We start from the raw sequence: 18,645 nt of genomic DNA, 5'->3' as shown, positions 1-18,645 counted from the left end.
GCGGGGGGCCCAGCTGAGGGACTAAATCCTTATAACAAACGCAGGCGCATATGCAGGCCTGACACCCAGAAACCATTGTAGAGGATAGTTACGGCGTGTGAGGTAAACGCCCCTTAGTGCTGTGGCTTGCACATATTATAACAGATGATGATGCATGGACATAGAGTCACTTTCACATGAATTTAATAATAGTGCCTTTAAAGGCAATTGTATTAAAGGTATAGTGGATGATTTTTGAGAAGACCCACCCTCTCCACTTAAAAAAACAAAACGCACATGCACAGCCCTGTACCCGCTCACGAGAGGGAATGCCCATTAAACGTGTTCGAGAGCGTGCACAAGCCCATTTCTTTGTGCAAGCTCTGTTTAAAATTTGCTGTTTGCTTCGCTCATACAAGCTTACTTTCCAAAAGAAGATTTGCAATTTTTCCACAATGTCAGACTCACAACCGGGAAGTGAAAATGTGGACTAGCACATTGGACAGCCTTACATAAACATCACCATAATGATTGACAATTAGGAGGACCACTTATTTTGATGATCCACCCTAGGGCTGCAACTAACGATTATTTTGAGAATTGATTAATCCGTAGATTATTTTGTTGATTAATAACCGGATAGCAAAAGGTTCCATAAAGACGACTTTTTGCAAAATTAAACCAGGTGAAACTCAAACTTTTCCACAGCTTTTTTTTTTTTATTTTTTTTTTAAATCGATTATTAAATTAGTTCGCGATTATTTAAATAATCGCTTTATCACGATTAATCCGATTAATTGTTTTAGCCCTAATCCACCCGGAAAAAGAACGTCCTCACCTATACCTTTAATAAAAGAAAACTGATGTTGCATTTCAGAAAACTTTTTAAAAGAGGCGCCCAGAGCGGGATTTCTGATCGGATGTCTAAATAACCAGAACTGACTCCTTTTAATGAGGAGGAACAGTGGCCTTTCTTCAAACGCCATCCTGATGACTCAGATCCTCACCAGGACTCTCAGGCCGAGCCACTCTAGTTCCTTCTAGCTGCTCATAACTATGATTCAAGCACTTTCCAAAGTTTTCCTTTTCAAATTTTCTTAACCCTATTTTTTCTTGTGAAGTTTCTTTCTCTTTTTGTAGCTGAACATTTATGCTTTGTTTTCGAAGGAACCACTGGACCAGGCAGCCCAGATGAGTCTGCTAAGGAGGTATGTGTCAGAATAAAGTGTAATCATTCTCTATTTTATTGTTCTCAGGATCAAGCTCCTAATTTGTGATAAATTGAATTTAGACCCATGAAGGATTTTTGTCTACTTTGGGTCTGTTATTGAGTATAATAAATGCCTAATTCTCCTCTGAGAAATACTGCTAATTCTCCACATGATCATGTTGATATTTAGAGCCTAACTAATGCAGCTTAACTTTTAATCAGTAAATTTAAATTGTCTCTGTTAAATTGTTTACTTTTTAGGATGATCAAGATGGAGGACAGTTTGTTGGCCAGAGGAAGAGGGTTAAACTTAGCAGCAGTACCAAAGGTAGATATCTGGGTGTTAAAAAGGTACTAAGTACTAAACAGGAGCTAAAATTATATATTGTTTGTTTTTGTTTTTTTTACCCTTAGACCCATACATCATTGATTCACTAAAGCACAAATGCTTTCTGGAAGAGTTGCTTTTTTGGACAATAAAATTTGAGTTTCCACAGAAAATGGTGACCTTCTTATTAAACATGTTGCCAGATCAGGATTATAAGGTATGCACTCTCCCAATTTCACCTATTTGCTGAATTTGAGGATTTCTTTAAGTGTCTTTGCATCAGTTTGCTAAAAGGGCACAGTGAGAGCAGTGGGCTGTGATCGTGTTTTTTGTCTCCTCACCAGATCACATTCACAAAGACATTCGTTCAGCATTACGCCTTCATCATGAAAACCCTGATGAAAAGCCATGAATCGGACACCATGTCTAACCGCATCGTGCACATCAGCGTGCAGCTGTTCAGCAACGAGGAGCTGGCCCGACACATGACAGAGGAGTGCCAGCTGCTGGACATCATGGTCACTGTGCTCCTCTACATGATGGAAAGTTGCCTTATTAAAAGTGAACTTCAGGGTAAGTTGACTGAGGTTCCCTGACAGTTTTATTGTTTTCATTTATTATTTTCCCTGCTGGTGCAGTGATTTTTAAACCACTAATAATCTGTGATGCATTTCCTCTAAGTTCAAGTCCTTTTAATGGTTTCCGTGAGATTTTGTCTCTCTCTCTAGGTCTTGATCCTATTTCAGATGTTTATATTTGTAACATTACTTCACAGAGGTTATATGCAGCTTAAATTGATTTGATTGAACTTTGATCTGGTTTCTTTGTCTGATTTAAATAATAACTTTATTTCACTGACAGGAGCCATTTAATGCTTTTAATCCATTTAGTGCTTCTATTTTTATTTTTGTTTCCCTTGTTAGATGAAGAGAACAATCGCCACGTCGTGGTAAACTGCAGTGAAGCACTATTAAAAAACAACACTTACTGGCCCCTCGTTAGTGACTTTATTAACATCCTCTCACACCAAAGTGTAGCGAAAAAGTTCCTGGAAGACCATTCCTTGTTGGTGCTCTGGATGAGCTTTGTGTCATTTTTTCAAGGTATGCTATTTCTTTCTTTCTTTCTATTTTTTTATTTCCTTTACATCTCTCATCTATCTTTGAAACCGGTCAATATGTAACTGATCAGCTGTGGAAATGCATCCGTCATAATGATAAAGCCATTTTACTATAAAAGGCAGGTCTTTTTGCTTTTTCATTCAAACATTGAATGATTAACCTCACACTTTATTTAACGTTAGATTTTCCTGAATTTGAGTCTGAATTTTAGATACTTTTTTATTATTATGGTTTCTAGCAATAAATGCCTGTTACAAACTATTATTTGTAAGGGGAATTTTGGTCAGTGCTGCTCACTTGCCATATGTAGTCCTGTAAGACCCTAAAAATAACATCCCCACTGTGCTAAGGACGTGTCCTCTTGCTGACAGCTTGAACACACTGTCACCCCATGCTCTACTATTAGTATGAACATGTTTTTATAATGATTTGCATCATATTTTGGCTAAACAAATCAACGTCTTACATTTCCCTTTATTTGAGCTTAGATTTTTACTGTTTTTTTATTTTTATTTTTTTAAGGTATGAACCTGAATAAGAGGGAACTAAACGAGCATGTAGAGTTTGAGTCTCAAACATACTATGCAGCCTTTGCAGCAGAGCTGGAGGCCTGTGCACAACCAATGTGGGGTCTCTTGACACACTGCAAAGTCAAGGTAAGTCCTCTCCTTGCCATGGATCTCATCTTTATCACACCTGTTTTACAATATGCAGGGGTGGATGGAGCTTATAAACGTAATGGTTTGACAATGCCTTAAAAAAGGTGTTTGTTTTATTAGGATGTTATGTTACTTTCAAGAAAAATAGTGAGCAGTCCAATCTTGAGAGTCCAAACAATATGTTGGAAGCATGAATTGTTGGTTTGTCCAGAAACATCTAATCAGCCGTCACAGTATGATGAGTCTTTCTGCAACATGGTTCACAACATGGTTTTGCTTTAGTTAAATTCTGTTGTCGGCACAATCATAGAGGAAAGGCTATCAAGTATTCAGGCATTTGTGTCAAAAAATAAAAAAACAGTTGGACCAGTTGAGCAGAAAGGAAACATCTGTATGGCGTAGAAGAAGTTGTAGTCCAAGCAATGAAAGCGAAATTCACCCAACATTCATTATCGAAAGAGATTCAATTCTACTACAAATAATAAAAGTTATCTTTATGATATGTGTCAAAAAAGGGAAGACTTTTATAGACTTATATAAGTGACCCACAAGGCAGCAGCAAATTATTGTGAAGTGGAAATAAGGGCTACATCATTTTTCTATTTAAGAAATGATCTAAAATGGAAAACATTTGCTCTCAGCCCTCTGAAAATGCACATTAAAACTGTAGAGAAAGGCTGTCCAAACTGTCTTTAAAGGTCCATATAGGTTTGGGAAGTTTCCAGTCACCTTTGAGCAGATTTCCTTTTGTAGAGAAAAATGTCCTCGGCATGATGCTGCCATTACCATGCATGATAATAGAGATTTGTGTTCTAGCTCATGGGCACACTTATTTTTCATATTCAGTCATGTTCACTAAAACTTGCTACACCTTTAAATAAAATTTTAATATTCTGACTTCAAATGACACTCCAGAGGATTCTATTAGCAGATATTTTTTTTTTCTTAGGACAGGTGGTTTCTTAATATTTGATTACATGGTTTTAGAGTACATTTTTATCAATTAATACAGGACTTTTAGGGTTTTGCAGTTGTAAGATATTTAAAAACAATATGATTTCCTTCAGCTTCACCATCAGATGCAACATCTCAACATTTTAATATGTTTTGTTTTGTTGAAACAGGAAACGCAGGAATATACAAAAACTGTGGTGCGATACTGCTTGGAGACTCTGCAGATCTGGTTTGATGCCATTGGCTTCATTGATGAGGTGAATTTAAATCATATTTTTAAGCATGTAAAGACATCCTTTTTCTGTCTTGCATTTCACTATTTTTTTGTTTTGATTTGATTCTTTCGCAGCCTGCTCCAAATCAAGTGACGTTTCACCTGCCACTCCACCGCTACTATGCCATGTTCCTTAGCAGGGTATGTCAGAGCTTTTTCTTTTCTCCTTCTAACAGGAAGTATATATTAAAATGTTGTGCTTCAGTGTTCATTTTTGGTTGCTAACCCCCAGGCTGTTAAATGCCAAGGATTGGATCTGGATAGCCTCCTCCCTGATCAGGAGATGCTGATGAAGATCATGGTGCACCCGCTCCAAATTCAGGTATGATACTACAAGACCAAGAGTTGCTTTTTTTTTTTTTTTATTCCTATATCCAATGTTTATAAGAAGTCATGTGATGCTAAGAAGACACTTTCTGTTTTTGAAGGCATGCCTATCGGAGATACACAGTAATATGTGGGTCAGGAATGGTCTGCAGATTAAAGGACAAGCTATGACTTATGTGCAATCACACTTCTGCAACTCCATGATAGACCCGGACATCTTTCTCCTGCAGGTTAGAATTGAAGTCACACAAAACGTGTCAACTATTACCATTATTATTTTTTGTTTCTTGTGTGCTTTATATATATTTTGTCTTTTAACATTGTAGGTTTGTGCATCAAGGCTGGATCCAGATTACTTCATTTCAAGCGTTTTTGAGAGGTAAATACATTTGTCGTTTCATTTTTCCATGGTACAAACATCATTTCCTTAGTTTTTTATTTTTTAAAGGTTGAATTACCTTTTCTTCTCTGATGCAGATTTAAAGTGGTTGACCTGCTGACGATGGCGTCTCAGCACCAGAATGCCGTGTTGGATTCTGAGCAGGAGAGGCCAATGCTTGAAGGAGCGTTAACGTTTCTTGTCATTCTGACAAGCCTTCGCATTCACCTGGGTAAGCAGTAAAAAAGATCTAGAAGGCCATAAAAGTTAGACAGAACCAAAAGTCTGTAAGAACTCAACTGAAGCTGCACCTAAAGCAAAAACTAGATCAGCAAAGCAGTCGACTACTAGGAGACAAAATTTGAAGTGTAGTGGGATTATTTTTCACTGTAATCTTAAAACTTTTAATGAACTGGTAGGCAAATAAACATTCCAAGTTCCATCAGTGTTCAAAAGGCTTTAGATTGAGTTTGAAGTCGTCGTAAATTTAAACCAGATTAATTAACTTTGAGCTAATCTCATTTAAACTGTTGCTCTGGAGATTAGCTCCTGCTTTTAAATCAGGGATATTTGTTTTTGTTCGATAATATCAGTGTCTTTTAATTTGTTTTAGAAGTTAGCAAGTCCTGAAAAAGTTATATTACCCTGCTTTTTGTAATGAATTATTAATCTTGCTCATGTGACCAACAGGAATGACCGACGATGAGATCCTTCGATCTGAGATGGTCTCCCAGTTGTGCATGAATGACCGGACCCACAGTGCACTGTTAGACCTTGTATCCTTGAGTAGTTTATGTATGCTTAATATGCATTTCATTTTTCATAAGTTTCTTTTCTTTTTCCTTAAGAATGTTATTCTAGATTCCTGAAAATCCCAACCCAAAGAGTGGCATTGTTCCGGGTAGCTGTAGTTTTGAAGATGTGCTCTCAGCTGTATCTGATTTCAAAGCACCCGTGTTCGAACCTGGAGGCTCGATGCAGCAGGGCATGTACACACCTAAAGGTAAGGGGATTGAGATGAAGAAAGTGTGTGAGTAGGAAAGTACCTGTGGTATTGTGACATTTATAGATGCCACTTAAAATTCTGGCACAACTTCAACAAAATGTGTGGTCAGCACAAAGAAAAATTAATATGTCGGACTGTTTGGGTGTTTTTTTTTTTCATTGAGTCTTTATCAATGATATGATAACAGATAAAATAAATATAGAAACTTGGTTTTGGTTTGTTACTTTATTTACAGAGAATAGATGATATCTAAATGTAAAGTGTGATTAAATTCTCCAGATCTTAAGACCAAGGAAAGTTCCAGACGTTTATTACCTTTTCCCCTGCTAAATCAGGACATGATGAAATGAATGTAGCTTGAAAATACAAAACAAAGAAACTGCAACATGAGAAATAAAAAAAACAAAAAACAGAGGAGCTGATAGGATATAGCATTTAATCTTAAAAGCATTATCAGCTGATCAAAACTTTAAGACCTCAGCTACTTCCAGACCCCCCAAAGGGTTTTCTCTCTCTTTATAAAAGGAGCCAGAAGTTAGAAGGCCCTCAACCCTGATCACTTCCTGAATCATTTTGGCTTTGCTTGATGCGTGTGTCCAGTAGGCTGGTTGGAATGCTTCTCCTTGAAGTGAAAATGGATATATGCAGAGCATGGATGGTACGGAAATCAGTCTTGTAGAGCTCTGTCACTTATCATCCGGTTCTCTTGACTGAAACCTCTAGAATAAGGTTTCAGTCAAGAGAATGTGTTGAATGGTCCAAAAAAAAATAAAACGCATCCTCCTGTCAGACAATTATCAGACAAAAAGTTGCTTCATCATCTTCACATCTTCACCCTCTGCAACTCAGCTGCCTAAAAAAGCTATTGGGATCTTCTTGTCACTCCAATAATGTTGGAAGCTACCAGAACCAATCATTGAATTGGTTCTAAACCTTGCTTTTGCCAAGTCTTTTCCTGGTTTTAGGGCTGCAGTCAGCATCAGTAAGAGATTCTAAATGTACCTTTATTGACGGCAAGCGATTTTTAGGGTGATCTACCACTTAAATGTAATACGTTTTCAGCTCTGAAGAAATTTTAAAATACTCTTGCAGAGTCCCACTCTAACTTGGAATGCAGCAACATCAGGGGGTCATTTAAAATGAAAGGCTGCCAGGAAAGGGCATAAAAACCCAGATATTTGCACAGATTTAGGTATTTTAGTACCATAGCTGTAAGCTTTTGATCAGGTGATGAACAGCCTGCCTCAGTCCTTTTTTTTCCTAAAAGAAAAGAAAAAGTTTTTCAGTTTTTGATTCTCAGTTTTACTTTTTGTATTTTGTAACTCAGCTTGCATCCTGCAAAAAAAAAAAAAAAACAACCTTTTACCTGGTTTTAATATTTTGCTCAGGAGAAATTAAATGAAAACTAGTAAGAATTTTTTTTTTACCGACTTCCAGATGCTGCTCTTGATGTAGTCTCAATACATTATTAAGGATAAATGTTTAGCAGCACAAAATCTAATCACATAACCCAAGGAAAACAAGGGGTGGCTATTTGCAACTGACTTGAAATGTGCTTTGGAGAATGGACCTCCATAATGCTTGAATACATCAGCATTCCAACCACAGATTGCTCTGGCATGAGGAGGTGAAACATCTCCAAAAAACCAAGTGGTTACCATGACCCGGATGACTGAGAATTTACACAGGCATGTTAATTAGATGCCGTTATTAAGTAACACTAATTGTAATAGATTGGGATTTTCTTTTAGCATGGAACAGTGGTTTAATGTCTGCTATTTCTAAAAGCACTTTAGTATGTTGAATGCAAAATAATCTTCTCTTAAAAGCAAAAAAATAGCACCAAGAACTGTCCATCCAATCACTATTAGAAAACGGTATGAATATTCAACCAAAATGTGAGACTGGTTCTGTTCTCTAGGAGTTCACCACTTGGGGGCAGATTTTTACCACTTATAAAGGAATGATGACAACTGGGAGAATGTGATTCATTGACATTTCATTGCAATCTTTTCTCACTCATTTTTTTCCCCCGTCAAACCAGCCGATGTGTGGGAGAAGGAGTTTGACCCCATCATGGTCGTCCTCAGAACAGTTTATCGCCGTGATGTTCAGTCAGCAATGGACAGATACTCAGCATTGTAAGTCATCAACATTTCCACTATTTTAACCTCATAATTTGTTTGTGGTAGGGGAGTGGGGGCCTAGTGGTTAGGGCATAGAGCTTGGAATCCTGAGGTTCTGAGTTTGAACCCCTCTCTCGCAGACTGCCACTCTAGGTCTCTGAGCAAGACCCCTAAATCCCTGATTGCTCCCTGGGCCCCCCACAATGGCAGCCCACTGCTCCCCAATGGTTAAATGCAGAGGTTAATTTCTCCAAAGTTAGACCAATAAAGTTCAATTATCATTATTATTATTATTGCCCCATTAGACTGAGAGTAGGTTCACCCTCTGAGGGCTACACAATGAAAAGGGAATGATGAGAAAGGTCAGGTTTGGTGACCGCTGCTTCTGCTGGACTTGGTTCCAATTAAATAAATAAACCCAAGAACAATCCTTCATTCTCTCTGAATGGTAATAGAACTTTAAAAATCCATCTTGTTGACTTTGGATCACATTTTCTCAAATGGAAACTTGTTTTAGGTAGAAAAGTCGACCTACAGATTATGTTAAAAGCTTGCATAGAAGCTAATGTTTCACAGGATTTTAAAGAGATGAATACAGTTTTTGAAAATGTTCAGGTCAGTTTTATGCCTGATCTCTGCGATGAAATCAGGTGTTGAAATAACACTCAATATTGCTATTGCTGCTTTTACCAATATTAGGGCTAATGCAAAATTTCATATTTAATATTGTGCTTAAAACAGAATTTTTCAATTGCAATTTAGAAAAAAAGGCATTTATTTGTACATTTATGAGTCTTAGCTCTTTAAAAGGATCAATATTAAACTAATCCAAAGGGTAATGGTGCAAAATATAAATTTAAAATCAAATTTCTGATATTTCTTTCATTCCAAATCTGATTAATAACTGTTTAAACAAATAACAACAGATCACAACTCATAGCAATAGTCGTAAAAACTTGCTCTTATTTCAATCTTCCTTCTTGAAGTTGACCTAAATTTAGAGTTCAACTAATTCCATGCTAGGAAACAAGCTTGGAAAAAATATAACTAACAAAATGTTTGCAAAATACTTTACTCATGAGAGGAGTTCAGGAGGACAAAAAAAATGTGATCTTCTTTGAATCATAGAAAACAGTTTTTTTTCTCTCTTTGAGAGAAAAAAAAATCAAAAGGACAGAAAATGTATATATTAAAATAGTGGTCCTCTTTGACCCTCACAAAAAAACAAAACAACAAGGGACAGACAGAGTTAAGTCAAACATACAAGACAGGTCAAATGTGGGAAATTATTTCAATTTCTGTGGCGCCTAAAGTTATTAATACATCTAATATATTTAGCTTTAAAGTAACCAAACTTAACCACTTGTTTCTACTGACTGGAATGTTAACACATGGGAGAGACCTGGTCAGACTGGTGACTTGTTACTAATAGGGAATAACAGGGAGCTAAAGATTAAGGTGATGGTATAGAGGCTTCCCAGCCTTGAAGACTTCAAGCTATTGACCTAAAATAAATCATGAAAAAACTGTTGGAAACATGCTGGACAGAGTTCATATGGTATTTTGCCTTCTGAAGAATAACCTGCCATTAGCTGGGTATTTAGAGTGGAAATCTGCTGAGTCAGGTAGCCTGCACTCTGCTTCACAGACATTCTCATCACAGCTCAGTGTAATTTCAAAAGTTTGCGATTTAAAAAAAAAGTGATACTTTTGCTTCCTTAGTTTCCACGTTTTAAATGTCGCAAAAAATTTCTCCATCTTGTCTTCCCAGAAATATGTGATGTTGAGTGTATTTCGGCTAAATAATGACTAAAATGCAAATGAGATAAGAGATGTATTTTTAATTGAAGCACAACCCTATACAGCTGTATGTTTTTATAGGTTTGTTATATAATAGAGCTACAGCTTAAAAAATTTTCAAGCAGGTGGATAAAAACTATTGGGATTTATATTCTTATCCCACAGTCTTATCTATGGCATCACATACATGGTATTTGTCCTATCAGACCATTTCTTCCTGTTTTTAATTGAAGTTATTATTACCGTAGATGTTTTCTGTACTCATTAGAAATGAAATGTATTTTTTATGTATTTGGGGTTTTGGTAAAAAAACAAAAACAAAAAAAAAAACACTGAGATGAATTTCTCTCTCCAACACTGAAACTGCCACGTCCACCCCCTGAATGTGATAGCTGCCTCCTGTTTCTCATTTGCTTGACTGTGATGAATTGCACGTCAGACGGACCTGATTCTTGTTATAATAATGCCTTCATTACTAGAAGAGCACCGTCTGGCAGCTGCTCTCTTCTGTAAGCTGAAATCATTTCATTTTTTGTAATCTTCCCGCTTTTTTTATTATTTGTGATTACATTATCCAGTCTGAAACAGTATGGCATCCATACTGGCAACCCTTGGCCACCATACAAAGAGCGGACTCCTCTGCATCCTTCTTACAAAGGATTAATTCGACTGTTGCATTGTAAGACCCTGCACATTGTGATATTCACTCTACTTTACAAGGTGAGCAATATTCATTTTGTATTTGCATCTCAGTTCACACTATCCAATCATTTCACAGTTAGCATGTTTTTGTATTAATTGCTGTTTTTTGTTATAAGGAAAAGCTAAAGTAAGAAGGTTTTCTTGTTGTGGTTTATGTTTTAGATATGGATGGATCACCAGAACATGTCTGAACACGTGCTGTGCATGGTGCTCTACCTGATTGAGCTCGGCTTGGACAACCAGGTTCAAGACTGCAAAGAGGACGAGGTAATGACCAGTTTTATATCTACATCATCCCCAAAACTTTATCCACAATCTCTCTTATTGCTATATTTTTATTGCTCGTCCTATAGTTGCCGTTTTGTCCTTTTTTCCCCCCCTCCAATTCTTATTGCTTTGCTTTCTCTATCTTCTTAATGAAGGAGCCCTGCATCGAGGAGCACTGCCATGATAGCTGGTTCCCAGGCACCAATCTTCTGTCCAATCTTCACCACGTCATCAACTTTGTGAGGGTCCGGGTACCTGAGACGGCACCTGAAGTGAAGAAGGAGACTCCTCCCAGCACGAGTGCAGAGGCTTCATCTTATGGCCAAGTAGGTGACGGGTCTGCTGAACAATGAGACTACATTTACTTTTTTGCAAAGACAGAATTAAAACGTTGGAGCTGTAAAAAGCCTACTTGTTGTTTTTTTTTTCTGGAGAACTTTGTGGAGTATTTGACCATAATGTGGGGACCCAAATCCTGGTTGCATCAGGAGCAGCAAACTTTGCCAAGTCAGCGAGGAAGTTGTAATGACTTGCCATGGTGACCCCAGAATGTATGAGGAGCCGAAAGCAAAAATAAATAGATCAATCAAATAAATTATATATAAAACCACCCTCCCCGAAATAATTACAACGTATTCTACATCGTAATTGCAACGTCAGTGTTTAACAAAATTCAATGTGGCAAAAATAAAGCTTCTTTCCAATAGAACCAGCATCAACTGCCTCTGCTCAGGTTTGCAGTTTATCTTTATCATGTAAAAATACGTAACCCAGATATGTTTTTGAACTCATCTGGTGTGTTGCATCTTTAAAGAACCAAGTATTAGGGCAGATTTAACACCTCTTTGGTATCTTACCAATGAATAGAAAATATTATTCTGTACAGTTCAGAATGTCACTTAGACATCAGGATATTTCCTGGTTAAGCTTATTTTGCTGTGTTCTTACAGAACTCCAGGCGTCTTTCAGGAAATTGGAGAGAGGTAGCTGTCTGTTCCCATTACCATGAAACAGTCTAATTACTGTAATAGCACTAGCACCAGCTGCTGCATTTGTATGTCTCCTCTCTGGTGTGGAAGAGTCTCTTTGCATGCGTTTGGTGGGTTGTGTTTTTCAAAGATCCCTGCCTTGGTGTGTTGAGGCGTGAATATAATGCCGCGCTTCAGCGGTTTCCCTCCCTGTTGACTGCTGAAACTAATTACGTGTGCAATGCAGGTTATGGCGTAAACGATTTTTAACCGCATGTCAGTATGATTGATGGTAGCCTGACTGGGCTTTATGATGTATGTTTATTTAAGAGTGCAGCTCGGGTCCTTTTCTGTCGGCCTGGGTCATGCCAATCTTTCAGAGAGCTTGTGTGTTTTACATCGAGGCAATTTGAATTTTCTCTGGTAATATTGATGTCACGGACGCCGTCAGACGAGGTGTAATGTCAGCTGAAATTTTATGATGGTCATTTGTTTTGGGTTGTATTGGTTGTGTCAGGTTATGGTAATAAGAAGTTTCCCTTATCCATCAAAATCCATGTGAGCAATAATAATGCCATGTTAGGGAAAGATGTTTGTGCTAAAACAAAGGACTATCAAAGTTCAAAGATGTTGGTGAAATATTATACTAACTTTGCGGTGGGAGTCCTACACAACATTTTAACTTTTTCATCAAAAGGGTATTTTGGTGATTTATGCAAGGTCTCCCCTTGTTTGTATACACCACCTCTGCCCGATGACGATGACAATTCTGTATTTTATTACAAACTGTTGCCTAATTTGTATTTTAAATCGAAACCAACAATGATTTTTATCACTTTCTCTAGAACCTTCGAGAAGCTCAGGTGTTCAGCCTGGTGGCGGAGCGCAGGAGAAAGTTCCAGGAAATAATCAACAGAAACAACACCGAAGCCTCTCAGGTCGTCAGGCCCAAGAGCTCCTCTACCCGCTGGGTTTCGCCAGGCACGCCCCCCCAGCTGGTCACAGAGATCCTGGAGATCCGTGAAAGCATGCTGTCCCTCCTCGTCAAGCTGCACCAGAAGATGTCGTCCAAGCAGAACTCTCTGTCGGCTTCCTGGCTGGAGGATCCCGACACGAGCCGTCACGCTCACGGAGATGGCATTACAGCAATCGAACGGATCCTCGCCAAGGCAGCCACACGCAGCTGCCAAATCAAGCGTAGTATTCAGGACATTTGTGGAAAGGTGTGTCCTCCCGTGCCACCAAAGAAGAACAGTCCCTCAGACAAGAAGACGATGGATAAAGAGGAAAGGTAAATATCAAATAAGACAATAGCAATTTCAGATTTATGGGTTAATATTTATATTTCCTTCCTGATTTTAGTATAACTCGTTATCTCTTTGATGTTATGCATTAGAGATGCACCACTTGGTATATACATTAAGTTACTTGACACCTCTGAGCATATTTGATTGAAATCAGATTGATACCATAACATTTGGGAAAGCAGGGAAATATCTATAACCAGGAGGACCAGAGATGAACATCTCACAACATCTAAGAATATGGCACACCTGGATCACAATAATATTTTTAAACTTTCTGTGATGCTTTTTCTTTTAAATTCTAGTTGTTTTCTACATGAGACGTGTCACATAAATACATTTGGTGTCGACTGTGGTCTCTGCCCAAGCTAAGATCGTTAAAAAGCGGAACGCCGTTTTTTTTTTACATTGGGCCCTCGATCTTACGTTATTACATCATGTTCTACTCACCCATATGATTTTTGTGTCATTTGGAGCTGTTCTGAAGATATTCCGTTAGGTTACATCCAAGTAACGTCTTCCAATGGACAACAACTTGAAGGCAAAAACTAAACTGTTCATAATTTATCATTTATGGTACGCCAGCATTCATAACATGTAGGCGAATCGCTGTCACCCAGACATCCGCTGTTATATTTTTTATAAAAAAACACAAAACTAATATGGGTGAGTAGAACATGATGTAATAACGTAAAATCAAGGGGCAAATGTAAAAAAAAAAAAAAAAAAAAAAAGGCGTTCCCCTTTAATGATGGGAACACAGCCAACTTGACAAGCTGATGCAGCTGCAGTGTCTGAATCCACATGCACCAAATGCTTAATACAGAAATTTACAACATGGGCTTTATATTTCTACTTATGCTACCTACCCAAATATTGCCTGTACTCTTTGATGGTAAAAATTTAAGGTTACTTATAGTTCTGTGATATTTGATTACTTTCACCAACATTTACTTTTTTTTAAACAAATTAACATTATATTTGTAGTCGACTTGTCACGTGTCTTGTAAACACTCACCCTTTGATATCAAATTTGCAGCACTGCTTGAGGTTTTTCCTCCTGTATTTTGGTAGCGGCAGTTGGTGCTGAATTCATTTATCGTTCAATTTCTGAGCATCGATGTCATTCAGCATTTTACATTTGATTTTTATATCAGGTGCGATCTTCTCAGATTGGTGGGTAGGAGTAAATTGTGCTGGACACACCCTGGCATATGGCTAGTGGAGTGAGTCCTCTTCCCTCAGTGAGAACTTCCACCGTGAAGAGTGGATTTGTGTCTCTTTGTGGAAGTTGATATAAAGTGTTAACTGATGGATAACACAATCTGACCCTGAGTTTCTGACCGGCTCATCACTGATCAAGGCACGTTACGCGTCTGTTCTTATCATCAACTCTTTATCTTCAGTAGTAAGGCTGTCAAGTCATACATCATATATTGTATGATATATGACTTGACATATATATGTATGTATCATATTGAAGAGCTAACATCAGTGTGTCCTGCATTCGGTTACCATGTACTTGTTTTTGATAAAAAGAAGAAAAAAAAAACTAGGGTTGAAACGATTTTTCAGATTAATTTATTATTGAAAAATTGTCGCCTAATTTAGTAATTGATTAATCATTAACTGGAGTATAGAGACGTAATAGAGAACCCCACTTAGAGGAGTACTAATACCAAACTTGTAAAAGTATATATTAATATTTTGCATTTTATATAAAAACAAAAACCCTTTTTGTCTTTCTCTATGCTGTATCCAGCACTCCTTAAGTGGAAAACATTTCGTTTCACCTGGTCTAGTTCTGTAAAAAATCTTTAGAAGCTTTAGATATCCAATTATTTGAAAAAAATATCAAAACATAAATTGATTTGCAAAATAATCTTTGAGTCAGACAGAAAATGAAGATATGAATTTAGCTTACATAGTTGAACAATGCCTTTATCAGCTTTAAGTCTCATCCCAATGTGTATTGTAAAAAAATTTATTTATTTTTCTGATAAAGGTAAAGAAATGCCCCAGTCTTCATTAAACCATCCCATCTCTAAGGATATAAGATGGTGCTGCAGCAGTTTTCTATATTTCATGCACTTATTACAGCCTATCCAGTGTTATTATACTGCAGTGATTGTTTTAGGATGCATAGTAGATCTCAGTCCTCTGGCTGTTCTTCTCTTTCTCCTTGGAATCAGCCTCTAGTCTGCATGTCCTATAAACGGTTATTAAGATGGGCTTTAACAATCTTGTAACGACCTCCCTTTGGGGCTCATTTCACCCCACAGAGAAAACGACTGGTAGATTTTCTATCTCCAACACATTTTCAAGCCAACCGGCAGACTGCAGCATGGTCACTGGTGCTGAAAACCCATACACCATTATTCAATCTGATTGTTTGCACCCCTTTGGTCTTCATTGGGGATTTATTGAGCTGTGACACCCCTGTCCTGTCGGCATCCTTCTCAGCCTATTATTAAACTTAATTTAGTAACTCTCCTCACCCTTTCCACTGTAGAGGTTTTGGCCTGATTTTTAAGTCAATTATTCACCGTTCCAGGTTTCAATATTTGAAGTAATGCAGAAATTTGGTAATTACTCCATAGATGGCAGTATTTCATACTAGATACAAATATTTATGGCTCATGCTGTGGGTGATCAGTGAAACATCTCCTGCTTGTTAGACATGAAATATTTTAGGTTACCCTTATGAGTTGTAAAGTCATTGGAATGGATTAAGTATTTGATTGTTGTCGATAAACTTCATCTGGTTCTTTTTTTTTCATTTTAAATTGATCCAAGTATTGCATACCTTTTATTCTGTAATTATTCAGGCCCAAATCATTTACTGAATTATGTAACTTTACATTTTAGAGGCTTATGATTTAATAATAAATTTACAGTTGTACAATAGTTGTTCAGTTTCTTTTGGTCTCTCCCTGTTTCAGGCGTCAGAGGGCCCGAGAAAGACAACAGAAACTTTTAGCTGAGTTTGCTTCAAGGCAGAAGAGTTTCATGGAAACGGCCATGGATGTTGGTAAGTTTATCTCCAGTCAAATATTGCTTCAAAAATTTAACAGGAGACCCCTTTATTGGTATGACAATTACAGAATAAATGCCTTTTAAAACTCCTGCCCTTATAGAATTAAGGCGGTGCTCTTGTTAAAGGCACAGAGATGAAGCTTTTTTTGCTGCTGGGATGATGATCATGACCTCTGACCCTTAAAATACTGCCACGAGTCGCTGTTTGGTTTCTTTTTTCTCTCCCTGGAGTTAATATTAATATAAACTAAATTACTTTGCTGTAGCTTTGTTTGGAATTGCACTTTTTTTTTTTTCGACTGCCGGGCCCTATAAGCTGAAGGAGCCAATAGTTTTTACCCTAGGCCCACTGTTAAGGGATTAGTAAATGCGCAAACATAAAAATAAAACAATAATAAATAAGATGAAAACAACATCTTGATAAGTTCAGCAAAAATTTTGTTTCAATGTATATATATCTTATATTTTATATTTGCTTTGGAGCGAGACAGCCAAAATGCTGAAGTATTTCATACACGTGACTGACAACATTTGTGAAAAAGTTAGGGATTTTTATTTTTTTTCCATCAGCTGATTTAAAAAAAACTTTATTTCTTGTTTTCTGTATTGTTGTTGTAAATTTTATTTTTTAATATGTCAAAGTGCTCTGCTTAGTTCTGAGGAATGCAGAGTCGAAGCTGCACCACTCAGCTTTCTGTTTGCTCCAGTCATTCCTCTTTAAATTGGCCCATGTTACACAGACATACATGATTCCAGCACACTTGTTGGAGTAAACTTTTTTTTGTATCTCCAGTGAGATTATTACAAAGTAAAGCACAGATGGAGAAGTTGACCTGGAGCCACATTATAAGAAAAAGCAGTGCTGTAGTTGATCTGTGCTGTTAGCTGCCCCTGGCTAGTGGCTGGGTTTTCCTCACGTTAATCAGTCCTGTTACTCTCTAAATAGGAAATGTTGTCTTCCTGTTGTTTATGCTCATGCATGCACTGTTGCACTGATTCAACTATTTCCATTATCTTCTTTCTATTATGGTATTTCCAAATAATCTGTCCGAAGCTCTCCTGGACCACCTTGGCTGCAGAGAGCCTGTGGGCTGAGGCTTTTAGTTTAGAGAACATATTTCTGCTGCAGACCATGAAGTAAGGTGCCTTTGATTCATTATAGCTCAGACCAACCCCCTTGTCCAAGGTGAGAGTCAGTTGGGTCTTTACACACAGTCTCCAGGGGCTACTTAGCAGAAATTGACGTGAGGAAAAAAGTATTTGTGCAAGTTGCCAGTAAGGGCGAGTAAGATCAAAGCCCTAATAGTGGTCTGGACTCTAAGGGACCACCTTGACACAGTGTGGTTAGGAGCTGAATAATAGCTGCTGTGGTCAGTTGCTCCATTCTTGCAGAACTGTGCTGTAAGGTTTGTCTGCACATTTTCTGCTGAGCTTCAACTTTAGCTGCTATATTTACAGATCAAGGTAGAATTCAGTTAATTTGTAATGCGTTATATCAGGGCTTCATCTCTTTTCATAGTTGGCAGGATGTGTAGCTTGTCTTCATTTCCTCTAAACAATAATACGAAATAAAGAGCTATATAAGATGGTGCTCCTAATATGATGAAAAGATGTTCTAATGTTGTTTATTTCACTTTTTTATGTTCATCTATGTGCATTAAATAAATGCCTCCTAGTGGTGACGTAAAGGGTTTTAGGCCAAACAAGAACAAAACAGATGAAATGTTTAAGTTGGCAAATACTTTTCACATCTCTGTCTTATTGGTCATTAGCTTTTATTTGGTATAACCAGTGTTAGTTAAAATCAATCTAGCATTTAGAGATTTGTATTCATACATTTTTTTTTCTGAAGTTGTACCGGTGTACGTGTTCCTGCCCCTTGATAGATTTTTCATTTGTGTGTTTTTGTTGGGTGCATGGAGACTCAGAGGTGAGTGGTGTGTTTTGCTGGCCTGCGGCTAAAGCTGCAGCTCTGACAACCAGTTCAAACAGTTTTCATTTCCCCAGGAACACATTGACCTCTCCATAGAACTTGTTCCTCCAAAAAGTAATAAATCAATTTCCAACACCTCTTGACATCTCTGCACAGTGATAAAACACCGCCCCCTTTTGAACAGAGCCCTTAACATTTTATACTAACTTTACATCAGTGATTAGTTTTAACACCAAGCCAGGAGTGATTTCCATGCCATTTGTTTGCTGATG

At 37.6% G+C, this 18,645-nt stretch overlaps 1 protein-coding gene across 2 annotated transcripts in view; it reads left to right on the top strand.

Moving 5' to 3' along the window:
* ubr3 (ubiquitin protein ligase E3 component n-recognin 3) overlaps positions 1-18,645 on the top strand; it is a 53,130-nt gene that overhangs the window by 6,091 nt on the left and 28,394 nt on the right. Inside the window, exons 5-25 of one of the 2 annotated variants that reach the window (XM_038301185.1) lie at positions 1,147-1,187; positions 1,451-1,517; positions 1,604-1,734; positions 1,862-2,090; positions 2,441-2,620; positions 3,161-3,294; positions 4,422-4,508; positions 4,601-4,666; positions 4,758-4,847; positions 4,954-5,082; positions 5,179-5,231; positions 5,330-5,463; positions 5,922-6,007; positions 6,093-6,234; positions 8,282-8,378; positions 10,742-10,883; positions 11,028-11,132; positions 11,288-11,458; positions 12,083-12,115; positions 12,946-13,391; positions 16,347-16,435. In XM_038301185.1, the coding sequence (XP_038157113.1) occupies positions 1,147-1,187; positions 1,451-1,517; positions 1,604-1,734; positions 1,862-2,090; positions 2,441-2,620; positions 3,161-3,294; positions 4,422-4,508; positions 4,601-4,666; positions 4,758-4,847; positions 4,954-5,082; positions 5,179-5,231; positions 5,330-5,463; positions 5,922-6,007; positions 6,093-6,234; positions 8,282-8,378; positions 10,742-10,883; positions 11,028-11,132; positions 11,288-11,458; positions 12,083-12,115; positions 12,946-13,391; positions 16,347-16,435 (2,652 nt within the window). The remainder of the gene's footprint in view (positions 1-1,146; positions 1,188-1,450; positions 1,518-1,603; positions 1,735-1,861; positions 2,091-2,440; positions 2,621-3,160; positions 3,295-4,421; positions 4,509-4,600; positions 4,667-4,757; positions 4,848-4,953; positions 5,083-5,178; positions 5,232-5,329; positions 5,464-5,921; positions 6,008-6,092; positions 6,235-8,281; positions 8,379-10,741; positions 10,884-11,027; positions 11,133-11,287; positions 11,459-12,082; positions 12,116-12,945; positions 13,392-16,346; positions 16,436-18,645) is intronic. The other variant, XM_038301186.1, reaches the window with a different exon arrangement.

This window comes from Cyprinodon tularosa, unplaced genomic scaffold, assembly GCF_016077235.1.
Source record: "Cyprinodon tularosa strain WSP-4 unplaced genomic scaffold, ASM1607723v1 ctg463, whole genome shotgun sequence".
Classification (NCBI taxonomy): domain Eukaryota; kingdom Metazoa; phylum Chordata; class Actinopteri; order Cyprinodontiformes; family Cyprinodontidae; genus Cyprinodon; species Cyprinodon tularosa.
This window is presented reverse-complemented; position numbering and strand designations above follow the sequence as displayed.